Source organism: Anolis sagrei, chromosome 4 (assembly GCF_037176765.1).
Source record: "Anolis sagrei isolate rAnoSag1 chromosome 4, rAnoSag1.mat, whole genome shotgun sequence".
Taxonomy (NCBI): domain Eukaryota; kingdom Metazoa; phylum Chordata; class Lepidosauria; order Squamata; family Dactyloidae; genus Anolis; species Anolis sagrei.
In genome coordinates this window covers 181,691,440-181,708,312 of record NC_090024.1, presented here as the reverse complement: position 1 = coordinate 181,708,312, position 16,873 = coordinate 181,691,440, and the positions used below count along the sequence as shown (strand labels likewise).

At 39.3% G+C, this 16,873-nt stretch overlaps 1 protein-coding gene across 6 annotated transcripts in view; it reads left to right on the top strand.

Moving 5' to 3' along the window:
• Positions 1 to 16,873, top strand: part of ST3GAL3 (ST3 beta-galactoside alpha-2,3-sialyltransferase 3) — a 229,502-nt gene that overhangs the window by 160,076 nt on the left and 52,553 nt on the right. For all 6 annotated transcript variants that reach the window (XM_060773338.2, XM_060773335.2, XM_060773339.2 and 3 more), the window contains one exon: positions 2,511 to 2,697. In XM_060773338.2, coding sequence (XP_060629321.2) covers positions 2,511 to 2,697 — 187 coding nt within the window. The remainder of the gene's footprint in view (positions 1 to 2,510; positions 2,698 to 16,873) is intronic.

The window sequence follows — 16,873 nt, the reverse complement described above, 5'->3', positions numbered from 1 at the left end:
AAAATATTTTCCATATTAATTTTGCCATGGAATTCTTACCAAGGAGTGTCAGTAAGGATGGAACTCTTTATTGGTTGTAAGGAAGAAACAAAACACAAATTTCAAATGTTAAACTCATTTAGATATTTGGATGTCTGAGTGGAGGGCAAGGGTTGTCCCACTGGGACAAATCCTTCCACTTGTTCAACCACATGGGAGTAGCAATGAGGAGGAACTTTCCATATATTATGTCTTGCCTAGAAACTGACCTGGATGTTGTAGCTTCCTTTACGTCTCAAATATAAATATGTCAGAGAGGTAGAAAGGAACCTTTTTGATCTACTTTAATCTATTTTAAATACAAAAACAGTAATCATGATCCATCTCAAGGCCTCTGACTTCTCACTTGGCCAACATAAATGAATGAATAATTATGCTGCACACTGTGACTATAAAGATATCTACAGGAAGTTTTATATTTACATAGTTTTATTCCTGCTAAGTCATTATGAAAATATATATTTAACCTTTTTGAGGAGGAGTAGCTTATACCTCCTCTTTGAAGAATCGTTTCACTATGGGATCACTATCTGTCTTTCCTTGTGCCTCAAGGTGCAGTTGTCAGAAAAATTCCTTGAAATGGATCCCTGTTGACAGGAGCAGGTTCTCTCTGTTCCTGGACCTCCTGCACGCTCACTTTATTATTGGTTGCCTTGGCACACTCAGAATTAATGTAGGCTATTACTTTCTCATTAAATTGCATTGTTATTTGCTACTTGTAATTCTACTACTGTATTACTTTGATGGGGAGTTCAAATGCATTTTCAGTGATGATATTAGATATAGAAATCGTGTGTGCATACCTCATAAATCAGCATACGAGTATGAATGCATGTACATAGAAACTATAGGCCTAATTAGCACTGCTCAAGGAATATGGAGAGTTGTGGTAGCACCTCTGGATGAGGCAGATTTCATTGCATTTGGTGCTATGCACTCTGTACTTCACTAGGTAAGAGCTATGTTGTCAGCCAGAAACATTAAGTTATGCAAGATCCGAGGCTGCTTCTGAAAACATTTCATTCTTCCTCAGTAAGATCTAATAATACAAAATCATCACATTCTGACATTCTCCATCCTACACTCAGCCAATGAAATGATGGGGTAGATTAACAAGAAACACAATCTGCATGACAGTTTTCATATTAGTAAACAAGATGGATGTGGAGCACAGTATTTTTCAGACTCACTGCACACCCGGCATAAAGTCTGGTTACAGGCTATGAAGAGATCCAGTTAGGTAGGGTTCCACACCTTTAAAAGTGAAAGTGCTTATTTGACGCTTTCATTTAATGGAGTGTATGCATTGATTATGTGATTTTAATATTTATACTATGATGTTCTTAATGCTTTGTTTTAGTGTTTTAATGTTGTTTATGTCTTACGTTTAATGGCTTTAATGATTTTAATTTTTAGTTATATGGTAATCTTAGTTATTATGGGTTTTTTCTTTTTCTATGTATATGGCATTGAATTTTTGCCATTAATGTGTTGTAAACTACCTTGAGTACCCCCTTGGGGTGAGAAAGGTGGTATATAAATATAGTAAACAATAAATAAATATGCAAGGCATTCAGAATTTTTGTTCTTTCCTGACAAGATTGAATGCATATAGATACTTTAGCTTGTCGACATCTATCTAGTTTCATCTTATAATACAGGTTGGAGTCATACAACCCTCCAGACTCCAATGCCCAGCATTTCTTACCTGTAGTTACTCTGGCCAAGGCCACTGAAAATTGCAGTTCTACAACATCTGGATCACTGCACAATTCCCAGACCTGCCTCACAGAGTAGTCCAGCACAGTATCCTAATTATAATTATACCACCAATTGAACTGAAGGTGAAATACACCGTAAAACTTATTAGAACACTTATGCATTATAACAAGCTGCAGTGGTATTCATGGGCTCAATTTTATGGTCTTTACAGAGACTAACTGGTTATCGTCTGTTCCATATGTTTTAAGAAAGAAACTACTGCAGGAGGGATAAGAGTGAACTATTATAATTTCCTTTTCATTTCTGTTGAGTTTGTGACTATTAGCTTAAAATGAGTTCTCAGCTTTACTTGGGCCACTGGAATAATTCTTTTTGTGATTTTTTTTTGCTGCTTCACAAGATCCTGTTTGTTTATCACTTTCTACAGTCAGTGTGGGAAGCGTGTGGACCAAGTAGGAGGAGCTCCAAATTCAATTCATTTTGACGTGCAATGCCCCCTGGCATAGCCCACAAACCATTACTAGTATGTATATGTGCGTGTGTGTGTTTGCGGGCGCGCACACCCATGCACATTAGTATGTACAAATGGGTAGGTGCAACTGGGTCTATCTGTTTAGATAGTTATGACTTCACAGATTGAAACAGTAGTGCATTTACAACTATTTAATTCCTTTCCTCTATCCTGCCACCACTCTCATTTGAATTTTGAAATTAATGCAGCTGAAAAGTCTTCTCTGGTCTTTCTGCAGGTTGAACTCTGCTCCGGTGAAAGGCTTTGAGAAGGACGTTGGTGGCAAGACAACAATGAGGATAACATACCCAGAAGGGGCCATCCAGAAACCAGAGCAGTATGAGAAGGACTCTCTGTTTGTGTTAGCAGGATTCAAGTGGCAGGATTTCAAGTGGCTGAAGTACATTGTTTACAAGGAAAAAGTGGTAAGCGAAGTCACTTTTCAAAGAGAAAATCTTGTAATTTCATGAGTGTTTGCCTGTTGTCAGAACAATGGAGGATGGTGCTGTACTTAAGTTTCTTGCACATCTCTGTTTCTATTGACTTTTCTATCTACCTCAGTTATGTGCATATGAGTGTTACTGTATCCCTCTAATTCCAGAATAACATGGGTATGGATCCCTAGTATATTCATTTGAAGCAGTTTGGAAATGTGTACAGACATAAAGGGTTGTAGGCCACATAACAAATAATTTGATACAATAGACAGAACATCTCTTTAAAAGCCATGTGGTCGCAAGTTGTTATTAATAGAAGTAATGCTGATAAATTAATCCATCAGCTATAGCTAGTAAATTCAAACAAATTAGGAAAGTTGGCTAGCCCACCAAGAAGTTCAACTTCTCAACAGAATATAGTCTGCACAGCCCATAGATGAACAGGTTCCACAAAATATTTTAATTAGTGCTTGCCTTTAATAAGGAAATTCCAGATTTGGATTACTTGCATGTTTCTTTTCAGCCTTTCTTAGCTGCTTGAGGCATGCGCTACACTCTGCACACATGGAGCGTATTTTATTGTAGGTTGACATCTAAATTAACAAATGTTGGGGGAAGCTGTGCTTTTAGTTTGGAAGTGTCAGCATTTCCTGAACTGTGTTATTGGAAGAGGAGCCCGCAGAAAGATACTTTCGACTTTGCCAAGTTCAGCTAAGACAGTTTGAAAATAACTGGGCCAATGTGGGAACACAGCCCTGGTTTATGCAAACAAGGTTTTTAGTGGGTGGGATTCGAAGGTAATTCTTTACCCCAGAATAATAATTTCATCTGCAGAGGGCTCTCCTTGAACATCTGGTTTATGTTGGGGGGAAAAGCCAAGTGAGGGCAAAGGTTTCCCAGAAATTACGTAGCTCCTGGGCTTTTCCCTCTCTCGAGAGAGCACAGCTATGCCTGCTTTCACCAGTAGTCTGCCAAAAAGAGCAGCTCTTGGAGCAAGTCCCTGAGGCATCAAGAAGCTGTCTTTGTTAGTGAACGCCTGACAATGAATGAGCACCTGTTTGCAAGTGCAGCCACGTACAAGAACTTTCTCATTCAAAGGTGTGTCTGAGACACAATTCTCAGAGATAACATTGGAGACTAAATAGAATGCAATTTCTTGTACCTTTGCTGAAATAAATGGCTTCCTCATCCTGTGCACCAGAATATCCATGGTTCCTCATACGTTCTTGGATTTCAATTCCAGTTCCTGATCCACCTGCTGATTAGGGCTGGACAGAAATGCATTCCAATAATACCAGGGTCCAAGGTCGCACATTCCCATCATACAAACTTATGACTACAAACTTATGATCACTGTCAGGGGTGAAATCAGGGGCCACGGTGGCACACTGGCTAAACTGCTGAGCTGCTGAACTTGCTGACTGGAAGGTTGGCAGTTTGAATCCATGGGACAGGGTGAGCTCCTGCTGTTAGCCCCAGCTTTTGCCAACCTAGCCGTTCAAAAACATGTAAATGTGAGAAGATTTGCAGGAAGGTAAATGCTGCTCCATGCAGTCATGCTGGCCACATGACCTAGGATGTGTCTATGGACCATGGAGGCTATTCAGCTTAGAAATGGAGATGAGCACCACCTCCCAGAGCCAGAAGGGGAAGCCTGTGTTTCACTGTTTCTAGGCATTGAATTTTTGCCCTTGTGTTTGTATATGCTGGAATCCACCCTGGGTCCCCTCAGGGAGATAGGGCGGACTACAAATAAACCACCACCACCAGCATCGAAATCCATGAGCCTTACTGTAAACTGGGAATGTTTTTCTTCCAACCCATCTAATAAAAGTGGCTTTTGCAGGCTCAAATGAAGTAATGGGTAGAATCAATTGTTCACCTCTTGTTCAGCACACGTTGGGAGTTGATTTTAATATGAAGTTTGGTTTATTAGTTTGTGAGTGTTTGAAGGACTATATAAATGGGAAAATTTTATTATCCCATTGCATTTAGCCTGTCCCCAATGATGGCAAGTCCTTTTGGTGCCTGTAAATATTATGTAAACAGGTGGGGTTAATAGTGTACAACTTAACCAATGACTACAATATACACTTATATATAAGTCATTCTCATGGATAAATAGAGAGGGAAAGGGGCATGTAAGAAACAAATATTTTCCTGTGTATTGAGAGAACATGCTTAGGAAGAGCTCAAGAGAAGGAGTAGACCTGTTTATCTGAAAGGTTACAACTGGGTAGGGGGTAAGTTACATTGCTGATCCTAATATCTGCATCAATATAAATACAGATAGAGAAAGGAATATAAATTAAGAAAAGGAATAGGGAAGCAGACTGAAAAACAAAAGAGAGGAAGTGAAAGAAAAGCAACCTGCCTGTATTAGGGACCCAGCGCATAGGCAATGATAGACAGAGACAAGAAGCGTTCCCAGCAATGAGCAACAAGGCAGGAAACCTGAAAATATGGTGTGTGTGCTATTGCATGTGCTTGAGGTGGAGCAGAGTGGTGATGACCATTTTAAAGGGCTTCTTTCGTAAGCCTTTTTGCAAAAGGATTGCAGTGGCCATTTTAATCTGGTGCCCTTATTAAAAATAGTCACTCTTATTAAAATTGCTCACTAACACTTTACCTCAAGTGCCCGAAATTACTCCCCCATGTGATTGATGAATGCTGCTCGGGTGGGGGGGGGGGGTGGAGGTAAGGAAGGAGAGTGGGCTGCCTTTCTTTTTTCTGATTTGGTCAAGGGAGTGCTTTGTGTGTGTGTGTGTGTGTGTGTGTGTGTGTGTGTGTGTATTTTAGGAGTGACTTGAGAAACTGTGAGAGAATTGGCCATCTGCAAGGACGTTGCCCAGGGGATGCCTGAATGTTTTGATATTTTACCATTGTTGTGGGAGGCTTCTCTCATGTCCCCACATGGGAGCTGGAGCTGACAGAGGAAGCTCATCTGCACTCTCCCCAGATTTGAACTTCTGACCTGTCAGTCTTCAGTCCTGCTGGCACAAGGGTTTAACACATTGTGCACCGAGAGTGCCAATGTGGTGGGAGTGAGTCTCATCTCTGCCTCCTATCACGGTCTTCACACTGGCTCGCTTTTCCAGCAGGGACCCATGTATGAGCTGGCTCAGGTGCTTGAAGGTGATTTTTGTAAAAGAAAAATTCAATTTATACACAATTATATATGGTAATTCCTCTTAAAAGTGTAACATCATCACCTCTGGTTTTATCTTATTAATATTTAGTTGAATGTGTGAATTGTCCGATACCATCCAAAATCAGTGGGTGATCTAGATAAGTTAATATTCATCAACTTTGCCCTACATCAAAGAGGAAATGAGTGTTTAAGAATTAGTCACCATCACAAGTTGAGCAAGAGGAGAGCAAAGGGAGAAACAGAAAGGAAAGCTGTCAGGTTGACTCCCTCCAGGAGATGTTATATACACAAAGGAACTGGAACAAAAATTCCCCTTTCCTCCCCCTTTTTCATCTTGTTTTAATGCAGTGGTTTTTCAGACCAATTTGAGAGGCATGTTCAGAGAAGAGCTATTATAAGTGTCATGAACATTTCGAAATGGTTTCTAATCCTTTTACAAAACAATTTCCAAGCTGCTGCTCTGAAAAGAATAACACACATTTCCAAGATTTTTATCATTTTTTATTATAGTAGAGTCTCGCTTTTCCAACATAAACAGGATGGCAGAACGTTGGATAAGCGAAACTGTTGGATAATAAGGAGGAATTAAGAAAAAGCTTATTAAACATCAAATTACGTTATGATTTTACAAATTAAGCACCAAAACATCATGTTTTACAACAAATAAACAGAAAAAGCAGTTCAGTACCCGATAATGTTACGTAGTAATTACTGTATTTACAAATTTAGCATTGAAACATCCCAGTGTATTCAAACAGCTGTGGATCCAGGCAAGAGGCAGACTGTGTTGGAGAATACAGAATGTTGGATGAGTGGAGGTTGGATAAACGAGACTCTACTGTACTACCATTTCTGAAACACGGGACATTAGTCTTCTTGAACATATTCGTTCTGCCTAAATAATAGTTAAAATTCCAACATATTAATATGGTAGGAAATAATTAAAAGTTACAGTCCCCGCCCCCCCATATCCATGAGAAATATGTTCCTGAATATACTGTGGAAACTGGAACCGTAGATAATAGCAAACCATACTGAAATGAATTACAAATTTGCTAGGCCCTCCAAGGTAATTAGATGGTAACTTCCAGCACCGAATCACTTGGAGGACCTAGAAGATACCTAGGAATATTTTGTGAGATGTGGGTGGATGGAACCAGCTTGCAAGAATGGGGACTTGAGCGCAGTTCTTACTATTTGGCATACGTGTTTGGCTGATTCAGACTGCTCCAAAATACCTAATCTGGAAGCCTCATTCTGCCACGCATGCACTTTTGAGAGGTTGGTTCAGGCATTGTTTCTCAAAATTACTCGTTAGTATTAGTTGAGTCTCCTTTTTTCTGAAAACCAAAAAGACCCCAAAAAACCAAACGTTTCTGCTGCTGCACCCCCCACATCTGTCTTTAAGGAAGGGGACCTATTCATTCACACATGCAGCCTCCATTGAGGTATTCTCAAGGAGCTGTTCATTCCACTGCAGCCTGAAATTTGGTAGGCAGAAGAGAGGAGGACCCTGGATCTTGTTGCTCTGGCTACCTGGCTAATCCATGTCAGACTTTTCTTCCACCTGGCCACTGGTGGGGTAGGTGCCCTGCAAATGGGGTACAAGTGCAGTATGGATTGGCCAGAGCTTTACAACATTCTCCAAGTCTGCAGCAATTAGATGCATTGGGACGCCCCCCCCCCCCCCCCACCTGACATCTGCTTTTTGACAGGGAATTTGTGTAAGTCCAGCAGTAGAACCCAGAGCCTTCTCTTCCCTTCTCTTTTCTTGGTCAAATTTCTGACTGTGGTGGAATGGCAGCTTTGTGAGAAAATCTCAGCCGGGGCTGAATATATAATTAGCTTTCTTTCTACCCAAAGGGTAACTTTCATCATGTGTGTACAAATATAATTATTTCAAAAAATGAAAAATTCCAAAATTGAAGAAATCTTTGGTCTCTGGTAAAAGGAGTTTCAACCTGTATAATCTGTGTGCTTCCTAGGAAGTGCTAATTTTCTATATATTCAAAGTCTTCTTTACCTTCCCATTGTGTTTTCTGGGAATGCCAGTGCTTTGTAATTCAATCTGAATCTAAGCCCCTGACAGAGTTCTACATCATGAAATATGAGTTTAACTCATGCTGATGCCTGGTTTCTGAATCATACCCATCGCTAAACATGTCATATTTCCCTCTTTTTCTTGTTTTATTCTCATATCAGATTTATAGCCAGAGTTATAAATGTATTACATTGTGCTAAAACTCAATAATATGTCTACAACAAACATTCATTGATTTTTCAAAAATATAGCAGATTTTTAAAAAATTAAAAAGAATATAACTCAAATGCCTGTTTTTTGTACATGTCTGCATTATTTTGGAGCAAAAGGAAGACTTTGGCTTAACACCAACATTGGCATTTCACTTTCTTATAACATGATGTATTCAAAAATAGAAGGGTAGTGTGGTACACATGTTGAGGGCAAAGATTTTGGAACAAGAAAAGTAAATGGATAGTACAACAGTCTGCTACATCTCCCTTCAACACAAAAACATCAGAAAAGAAAGGTTGCATTCATGTTTACAATACCACTCAGTGTGACCTGACTTTACAGCCAATTCAATGGGAATTAGGAAGTAAATAAAAGATAATCACCTCGTTTGATGGTTGAGACACAGACCTTCAGAAGTATCGCAAAACTATGATTTAGCCTGATTTCAGAGAGCTTCAAATTTGTTTATTTCCCAGTTCTTTCTCCCTCCCTGTAGCCATGAACTTATCACAAATGTTCACTGTAATTTTGTTTTACTGTTTCATCCAAGCCTTGATGAATTATGGTTAGTCTTAAGTGATTTACAGCTGATGACGTGAATGAATGCACTTCCAGAGTGTGCAATATAACTTTAGTTCTGGGTAAGACAAAATACATCTATATAAATAAAAATGTAATGTTCATTTGTGGGATTAACATAACTCAAAAACCACTAGACGAATTGATGCCAAATTTGGCCACAAGACAACTACAAGCCCATGGATTGACCATCACTCAAAAAATTGATTTTGTCATTTGGGAGTTGTAGTTGCTGGGATTTATAGTTCATCTATAATCAAAGAGCATTCTGAACTCCACCAATGATGGAATTGAACCAAACGTGGCACAAAGGACTCCCTTGACCAACATAAAATACTAGAAGGGGTTGGTGGGCATTGACCTTGAGTTTGGGAGTTGTAGTTCACGTATATCCAGAGAGCACTGTGGACTCAAACAATGATGGATCTGGACCAAACTTGGCACAAATATTCCATATGCCCAAATATGAACACAGATGGAGTTTGGGGGAAATAGTCATTGACATTTGGGAGTTGTAGTTACTGGGATTTATAGTTCACCTACAATCAAAGAGCATTCTGAACCCTACCAATGACAGAATGGGACAGACTTCCCACACAGAACCCCCATGACCAACAGAAAATACTTAAGGCCATTCAATCCAAGTCCCTTCACCAGGGCAAGAAAACATAATCAAAGCCCTCCTGACAAAGAGCCATCCAGCCACAGATATAGCTAGATATATATGATTCACACACGCAGAGAGATAGTATCATAGATTTGAAAGGGACCCCTAAACAAGGACAATTCTATGTTTCATATTCTAGAGTAGGCCAACCAGACAATCACTACCTCAACACAAGCATATATACATAGACTGGGCCACAGCACTGCGTGGCAGGAGATGGCTAGTTAAAATATAAAGTATCAAAAAAGAAGAAAGAATGCATAAAAACTGTAATCAAACCAAGACAAAACCAATAACAAAGAGGAAGAATAGCAATACATGAAAACAAAGTACCTTAAGCAGCAAAACAGACAGCAGTTAACCTCTTTTAAAAAAGCTACAGACAGGTCTTTTTCTTGACACGTTCAGAACAGCATTCGGTATTTCAGTATGAACATTCACTAAATGTCACTTTCATTTTTAAAGTAGCATGAGAGAGGAATTACAAAGCAGTAGGTATCGATTCTTATTTTTCGTATCTTAATTTCCTAGATCTGTTTGGTGTTTGCTTTTTAAAAAATTAGTTTGAACCTAAGAGCACGATTTCATGCATTTTTCTCAAAAGGATTTTCCTCTGAATCCAGGTTGAGGAAACTGTGGCCTTTGGGTGTTATGTGGCCCATACAGCATGCTGCCAGTTGCCAGATGCTCTAGCTCCCTCATTGTTTAACAAGATTTATGGCATGATTTTCAGGTGAAACGTATCTGGAAATTGCTCCCAAAGTCCCTAACAAATTCTGCTGCAATTGTGTCATCAGTGTATTTTTTTCACTATTTCTATCCTCTTCTATTCTTGGTTTCATTGCTGGGGATGTAGAAAAGATGAACTGAAAGTTGAGGACTTAGATTTAATGGTGTTACACTCATAACTACAATTACTGTTATATTAATGAGACTGTTACTTTCACCTGTGCATGGCTGAAGGCTGCCAAAATATTAAGCTCAAATTATCTCAGCAGTTCCATGCAAAATGGCAATGTAGCCTTCTCAATTTAGCATAGTAAAAGATTCTGCAAATTCAGAATAATTAACAAAAATGAAATTGAGGCTGGAGACATTATCATTTTGGATTACAACACCCAGAATCCCCCCAGTACACAAGAAAGTTACCTTTCTAATTGCTTTGAAAGTTCACAACATGCAGTCATGTAAACATAAGGGAAGAATTTCCCAACATCAACCACAGGAATGCATAAGCAGTTGTGGGTGGTGTTTAAAAACACATACACAATGAAATTCTAGACTTTTTTACAACATCAAGATCACCTTTCATTTTCCTCTTTATTGCAACGGCTGTTGTGGCAGGAACAGTTTTGGGGGAAACTGTCCAGCAGGATTGAAAGAATTCCTGAGGCCCTGTGAAGATGAAAAAATAAACTAGCATGCACATGTTGCCTCCAAGCATAACTACTCCATATACTATATATATATAAAAAATCAGCTCCCAAAATCTGGATTAATTTATACATGGGTCAGTGTTCAAATACAGAGTCAGCATGAAGGCAGTGAAAAGAGGTAGAGGCGAGAAGCCCCTATTAAAAATGGCCACCACAGTCTCTGCAGAACTTATGCATAAAGCTCTTTTTAAAAATCAATACTTCTGCTCTGTTCTACCTTAAGCACCCAATAGAGTTGCCCCTCATATTGCTGATGAACTCTGTTCAGGACAAAAAAGTGAGGAGGAGGGAGGCCTGCTTTTCTTTCTCTGGTTTGGACAAGGAAGGGGCAATGAGGTGAAGCATCTCGCCTCTGCCTCATTACTTTCTTCATGCTGGGTTGGTTAATAAGAGGCAGATTGCTTTCCTTGCTCATCTCTTCCCACCTTTTTTCAGACTGCATTCTCATTCTTTTTCCTTTTTATATTTATTTCCCTATCACTATTTGCATTGATATAGATCAGCAATGCTGTAACTTCTCAAACAGATCCTTTCCTTCTCTTTATCCCTTTCTATGTTCTTTCTATGCATTTTTTCAAAGGAGAAGGGAAGACTGGTTTGTTACATGCCCCTAACTTTTATCCATGGGTCATAACAAAATCTGTATGTTTCATTACAAAACCAGTCCTCAATTTATATGTTTATTTATCACGTCAGAAGCAAACTGAGAATACAATTATCATGTATAGAAAAATGACAAATAAAGTTTAAAATTTGGCATTATACTAAATTTTCTTTGACCAGAAGCTGGCCACTTTGAGTGCCTTTGGTGTCGCTGTAAGAAGGTCCTCCTTTGTGCATGTGGCAGGGGTCTGTGGTTTGCTCTTCTCCACACTTGCATGTCATGGATCCCACTTTGTAGCCCATTTTTAAGATAAGTTCTGCATCTTGTGGTGCCAGAGTGCAATCTGTTCAGTGACTTCCAGGTTGCCCAGTCTTCTGTGTGCCCAGGTATCAGACAAGAGGTTCCAGGTTTTAACCTGCCACTTTTGGACTCTTGCTTGCTGAGGTGTTCCTGTGAGTATCCCTGTAGATGTTATGAAGCTATTTCTTGATTTAAGACATTGGTTTGCTAGCTAATAACTGAATGGAGGATGGGCCGGAGATGTCAATGCCTTGGTCCTTTCTTTAGAGGCAGCTACTTCCCAACAAATTTCAGATGGTGCAATATCAGCTAAACAGTATAATTTCTCCAGTGGTATAGGGTGTACACATCTGATGGAAATGCAGCATATCTCATTAAAAGCCACATCCACTGTTATGTGGTGAGATGTATTCCACACTGGGAATGCGTATTCAGCTGCAGAGTAGTAAAGTGCAAGGGCAGATGTCTTCACTGTCTCTGGTTGTGATCCCCAATTGTACCAGTCAGCTTTTGTATTATATTATTTCTAGCACCCACTTTTTGCTTGATATTCAAGCAGTGTTTCTTGCAACTCAGAGCACGATCCAGATAACTCCCAGGTATTGGGGTGTGCTGCAATGCACCAGTGGGATTCCTTTCTAGTTAATTCTCAGAGCATGAAATGATTGTCTGTTCTGAAAATGAGGAGCACATGTCTGCATTTTAGATGGATTAGGAATCAGCTGGTTTTCCTTGTAACAGTCAGTAAGAGCACCTAAAGCTTCGGAGAGCTTCTGTTCAACCATGCCAAAGCTCCCTGCTTGAACTGTGATGGCACAATTGTCAGCATAGTTGAAACTCTCTGTCCCTTTTGGCAGTGGCTGATCATTTGTGTAAATGGTAAACATTGATGGAGCGAGTACTCTCCCCTGAGGCCATTCTTCTGTTTTTGCCATTTGCGTCTCTGGCTTTTGAACTCAACAAAAAGCTCCTGTTTTGTAGCAGATTTCCTATGAAGCGGGTGAGGTGGTAAGCCTTCGTGATATACATTTTTTCAGGAGGAGGCAATGCTTTACAGTATAATAAACTGCTCGTAGGTCTACAAAGACAACTCCTGAAATCTGCTGTCTTTCAAAACCATCTTCTATGTGATGGATTTATGTATGTGAAGTAAACTTTTACACAAGTATATATGGTAATTTGTTGTCCTATCTAAATGATGATGCAGTGTACAAATGGGATGCACAGGATTGTGCTACATACTGTTTGCAGTTGTGGGACCGTAGAGAAATGTGGAGAAATACTGTGGAGAAATGCATTTCTGCATCGAAAAATTCTCAAATACTTTCCCCCTTTAATGGGATCTGGGTGTTTGTTTCAGTTTCTACCCCTTTAAAAATATCCCTTCTTGTGAATGGCTGGGAATAGGTTTTATAGTGCCATCCTCAAATTTTACTCTAGCCTTATATTTGTGTGGTGGTCTTTAGGATAAGTAAAATTGAAGTTTTCGGAACCTCTTTGCTGATGGGAACTAAGAACTGCACATCATCCCATTTGAAAGCTTCTGCCAATATTTTGCATTCTTGCCTGTGACCAACTAAAAATCCCTGTTCAGTTACACAACTTTTCATTTTCTTAACGCATTTTTCTTCCGCCCACATCCCACAGGGGCAAATGTAACCTTATAGATTTAACTTGCTTGGTGTGAATGCTTACTTGAAGCTTAATGAACTTAGATTTTGACAGAAACTCGTCCCATTTGTCATTGTGATAACCCTACCTATTCCTTGGGCAATAGTGTCAGGGACTGAATAAACTACATTCCTAAGTGGGCAGGGCCAGACAAACAAACACATAGTGAACTGGAGGACTGTAGGTTTTTTGTCTGCACTTAAGGCTTATCTTACTTACCCCTCTATTTATGGAGACTCAAGGAAAGAGAAATAAATTTCAGATAAAAAGCTTTAGAAAGAAGAAATGGCATGTGACATGTGTGTGTGTGTGTCTGTGTGCAGGATGCCATCGCTGAGGCCTGTTTTACCAAACAATAAAATAAACAAGCATTTTTTTTAAAAAAAATTCTCCATTTAGACTCATTTTGTCTTTCTCCTAGTTTTTTCTTGAATCTAGACCATGTATGTACAAGGGTTTCTCATGCTTTTAGCAAAGCAATGTCAAACTTAACTAGAAGGGCATGAAATTAAAAAAAAAACAACCATTTATCATCTAGACAATGTGAAACCTGCTCTATAGAGTGGTTGTGGCCGTTTTACAGCAATATGCACCTGTAGTATGGCAGGAAAAGAGCACAATGCACGATCAAGATCTGATGTTTGTGGCTGAATTATCTGGTATCTGGTCTCTAAAATAAGTACGTACACATTCCAAGTTATCTGGATTTCTAGTCTGTTAGAGAAACATTTAACGTTTTTTTCATCCATGATCTCTGCACCTTTGGACTTTGAAGTCATGTTGTGCCGTAGCATTAAAAATAATAGGTGGAAAAATACAACAGCTCTTCTCAAGGTTGTTGTACCACAGGCATTCTTGGCACTGTGTCTGAATATAGCCCCAGTTCATCCAGTGAGTTTCATGTTTGCTACTTGGACTTCTTCCTCTTCATAGTTTGTAGATATCAGGCATGCTGAACCAGGTTACCTAACAGTCTGAAAAATATCCCTAAATAACCCTTTGATGAAATTATATTATATCACGTTTGAAAATGGTTTTTAAGATAGTGGGAAGCTTGGGATCACTATGAGTGCATCTATACTATAGACTGAATTAACTCCATTTTAGTTGTAGTTTGGTGTGGCACCAGCACTCTTTGGCAGATAAGGCTAAAAACCTTGTAAAACTACAGCTCCCATGATTCTATATCAATTTGTCATGGTAGTTCAAGTGGTGTCAAACTGCATTAATTCCACAGTGTAGATGCACCCTATGATGGGGAGAGGAGATACAAGTAAATTCAGCCTGTCATCTGCTCACAAACTGTTTTCCAAAACCAGGTGACAGTGACCCAGCTCAAGAACTGAGCTCTAAATATTATTGTTTCTTGCTGCAATAAGGGCGGGAGTGTCCAGGGGAATTTCCATTAGTTTTGCATTGCCCAGTTTCTACTTTCATAACATAACCCTCCTCACTTGATGACAAATTCACCTCATTATGAGAGTTTATTGCTCGGTGAAGGAAATAATTACTTCCTGCAAATAATTATATAAAAACTAAGTCTCGACAACAGGCCAGCTTTCTGGAAATGACTCAATAGGTTGCATGTAAAATAAAATACTTGAAAACATCTCAGTAGTAGTAGTACTGTTCTACTCGGCCTCCCTATTTGGCTTTTCAAAATGACCAATAGTTTATTTCGATGTTTTATATACCGACCCTCTCACCTTCAAAGAGGGATTCGGACCGGTTCAGCCTCTTTCTGAGTCTACCCAATATATAACTGCAAAATAGTAGAAAAAATGGCAAATTCTTGGGATATCTTTGTTTTTTTAACACTCTCGATAGAGCCTATCCTGTTGGGTTTAACTGTTCAGATAACAAGAGAGCAAAGATACCTGAAAATCTCTCAAATTGCTCTACTCTGTTCAACTACTCTTGGCAAATGTACTTGCAAAGAAAACACACCGCTCCAAGAATGGAAGCTCTCAATTTGATAATAAAAATACCTTCAGAACACTGCAGGGAGATGAGGTTGGATGTTGTCCAGCTTAGAGGAAAGGGGAATATAGTGAGCCACTTGAAAATCTCAAGGAATGATATAATGAAAATACTAACCAGGGATTCCCTTCTCTAGTTGCTTTCTGGCTTGTCATGCTCATGTTCTTTCAAGAACAACTACAACAGCATGCCTTCATTGACACAAATGACTCCATGCCAACTCATCTCGTATTGTGAGAAGCAATGTTAGATTCTGGGAAAAGAATAAGGAAGTTAACCTCATACATTTCCTGCTTTGAGATGTAACTACATAGATGAAGTATTTCCACCCTCTCAAAGCCATCTTAGAAGCAATCATTCTCTTTTGCTATGTTGTATAAAATGTCCCCAGTTTTTGCTTTTCTGGAGACATTTTCTGGGGACATTAACCTGGGACAGTGGCTGTGCTTGTTCCCATATTCTTTCCAGTGCCATTGCTTATCTTTTGGAAAGGCTAATTTATTTTAATCAAATAATAGTTTTTTTTCTTCAATCCTCTTTCAAGTAATTATTATGTAGATAGATATTTTGTTTTGCTGATCTTTCTTATGTGGTTATAGAGGCTCACTGCACCTCATTTTGTGTTCCTATATCTCTCATTATGGATGACATTTTAGAGAAGGCATGGGCAAACTTCATCCCTCCAGGTGTTTTGGACTTCAACTCTGGCTGTTAGGAATTGTGGGAGTTGAAGTTCAAAACATCTGGAGGGATGAAGTTCGCCCATGCCTATTTTAGAGCATTAAAATTGGCCACGCAGATTTGCCCAAATTGCTAAAGCTATACATACACATATCATTACAGGAAGGGGAATGTCATCCCCAAATATAACATGCAAGATTAAAAAGATGATAAAGTATGAGAGGATATGTCTACAAGCCCTCCATAACGAATTGTCAAATGGCTGTGATACCGCAGAAATTATTGCTTTGCCTAGCTTGATCTTCATCTTCCTGGGCTATGGGATATTGTATTGAACCAACTTCCATCAGCATCTCCTAGAGAGACTGCTCTGATTTTAGAGATGAGATAGGAATACACTTTTGTATCTATTTGATCACTTAGAAAGGAATGCTGTAATTACTAAAAGTTAGCATGGATTTCTCAAAAACAAGTCAGGCCAGAGAAATCTTATCTCTTTTTTCGATAGAGTTAAAGGTTTGGTAGATGCAGGGAATGCTGTAACATATCTTGATTTCAGTAAGGCTTTTGACAAAATCCCCAATGACCTTCTTGCAAACAAACTAGTCCACTGGTTCTCAACCTCTGGGTCCCCAGATGTTTTGGCCTTCAACTCCCAGAAATCCTAACAGCTGATAAATTGGCTGGGATTTCTGGGAGTTGTAGGCCAAAACACCTGGGGACCCACAGGTTGAGAACCACTGAACTAGTCAAGTGTGGGCTAGACAATGCTACTATTAAGTGGATCTATAATTGATTAAGCGACCAAACCCAAAGGGTACCCTGCCAATGGTTTCACTTC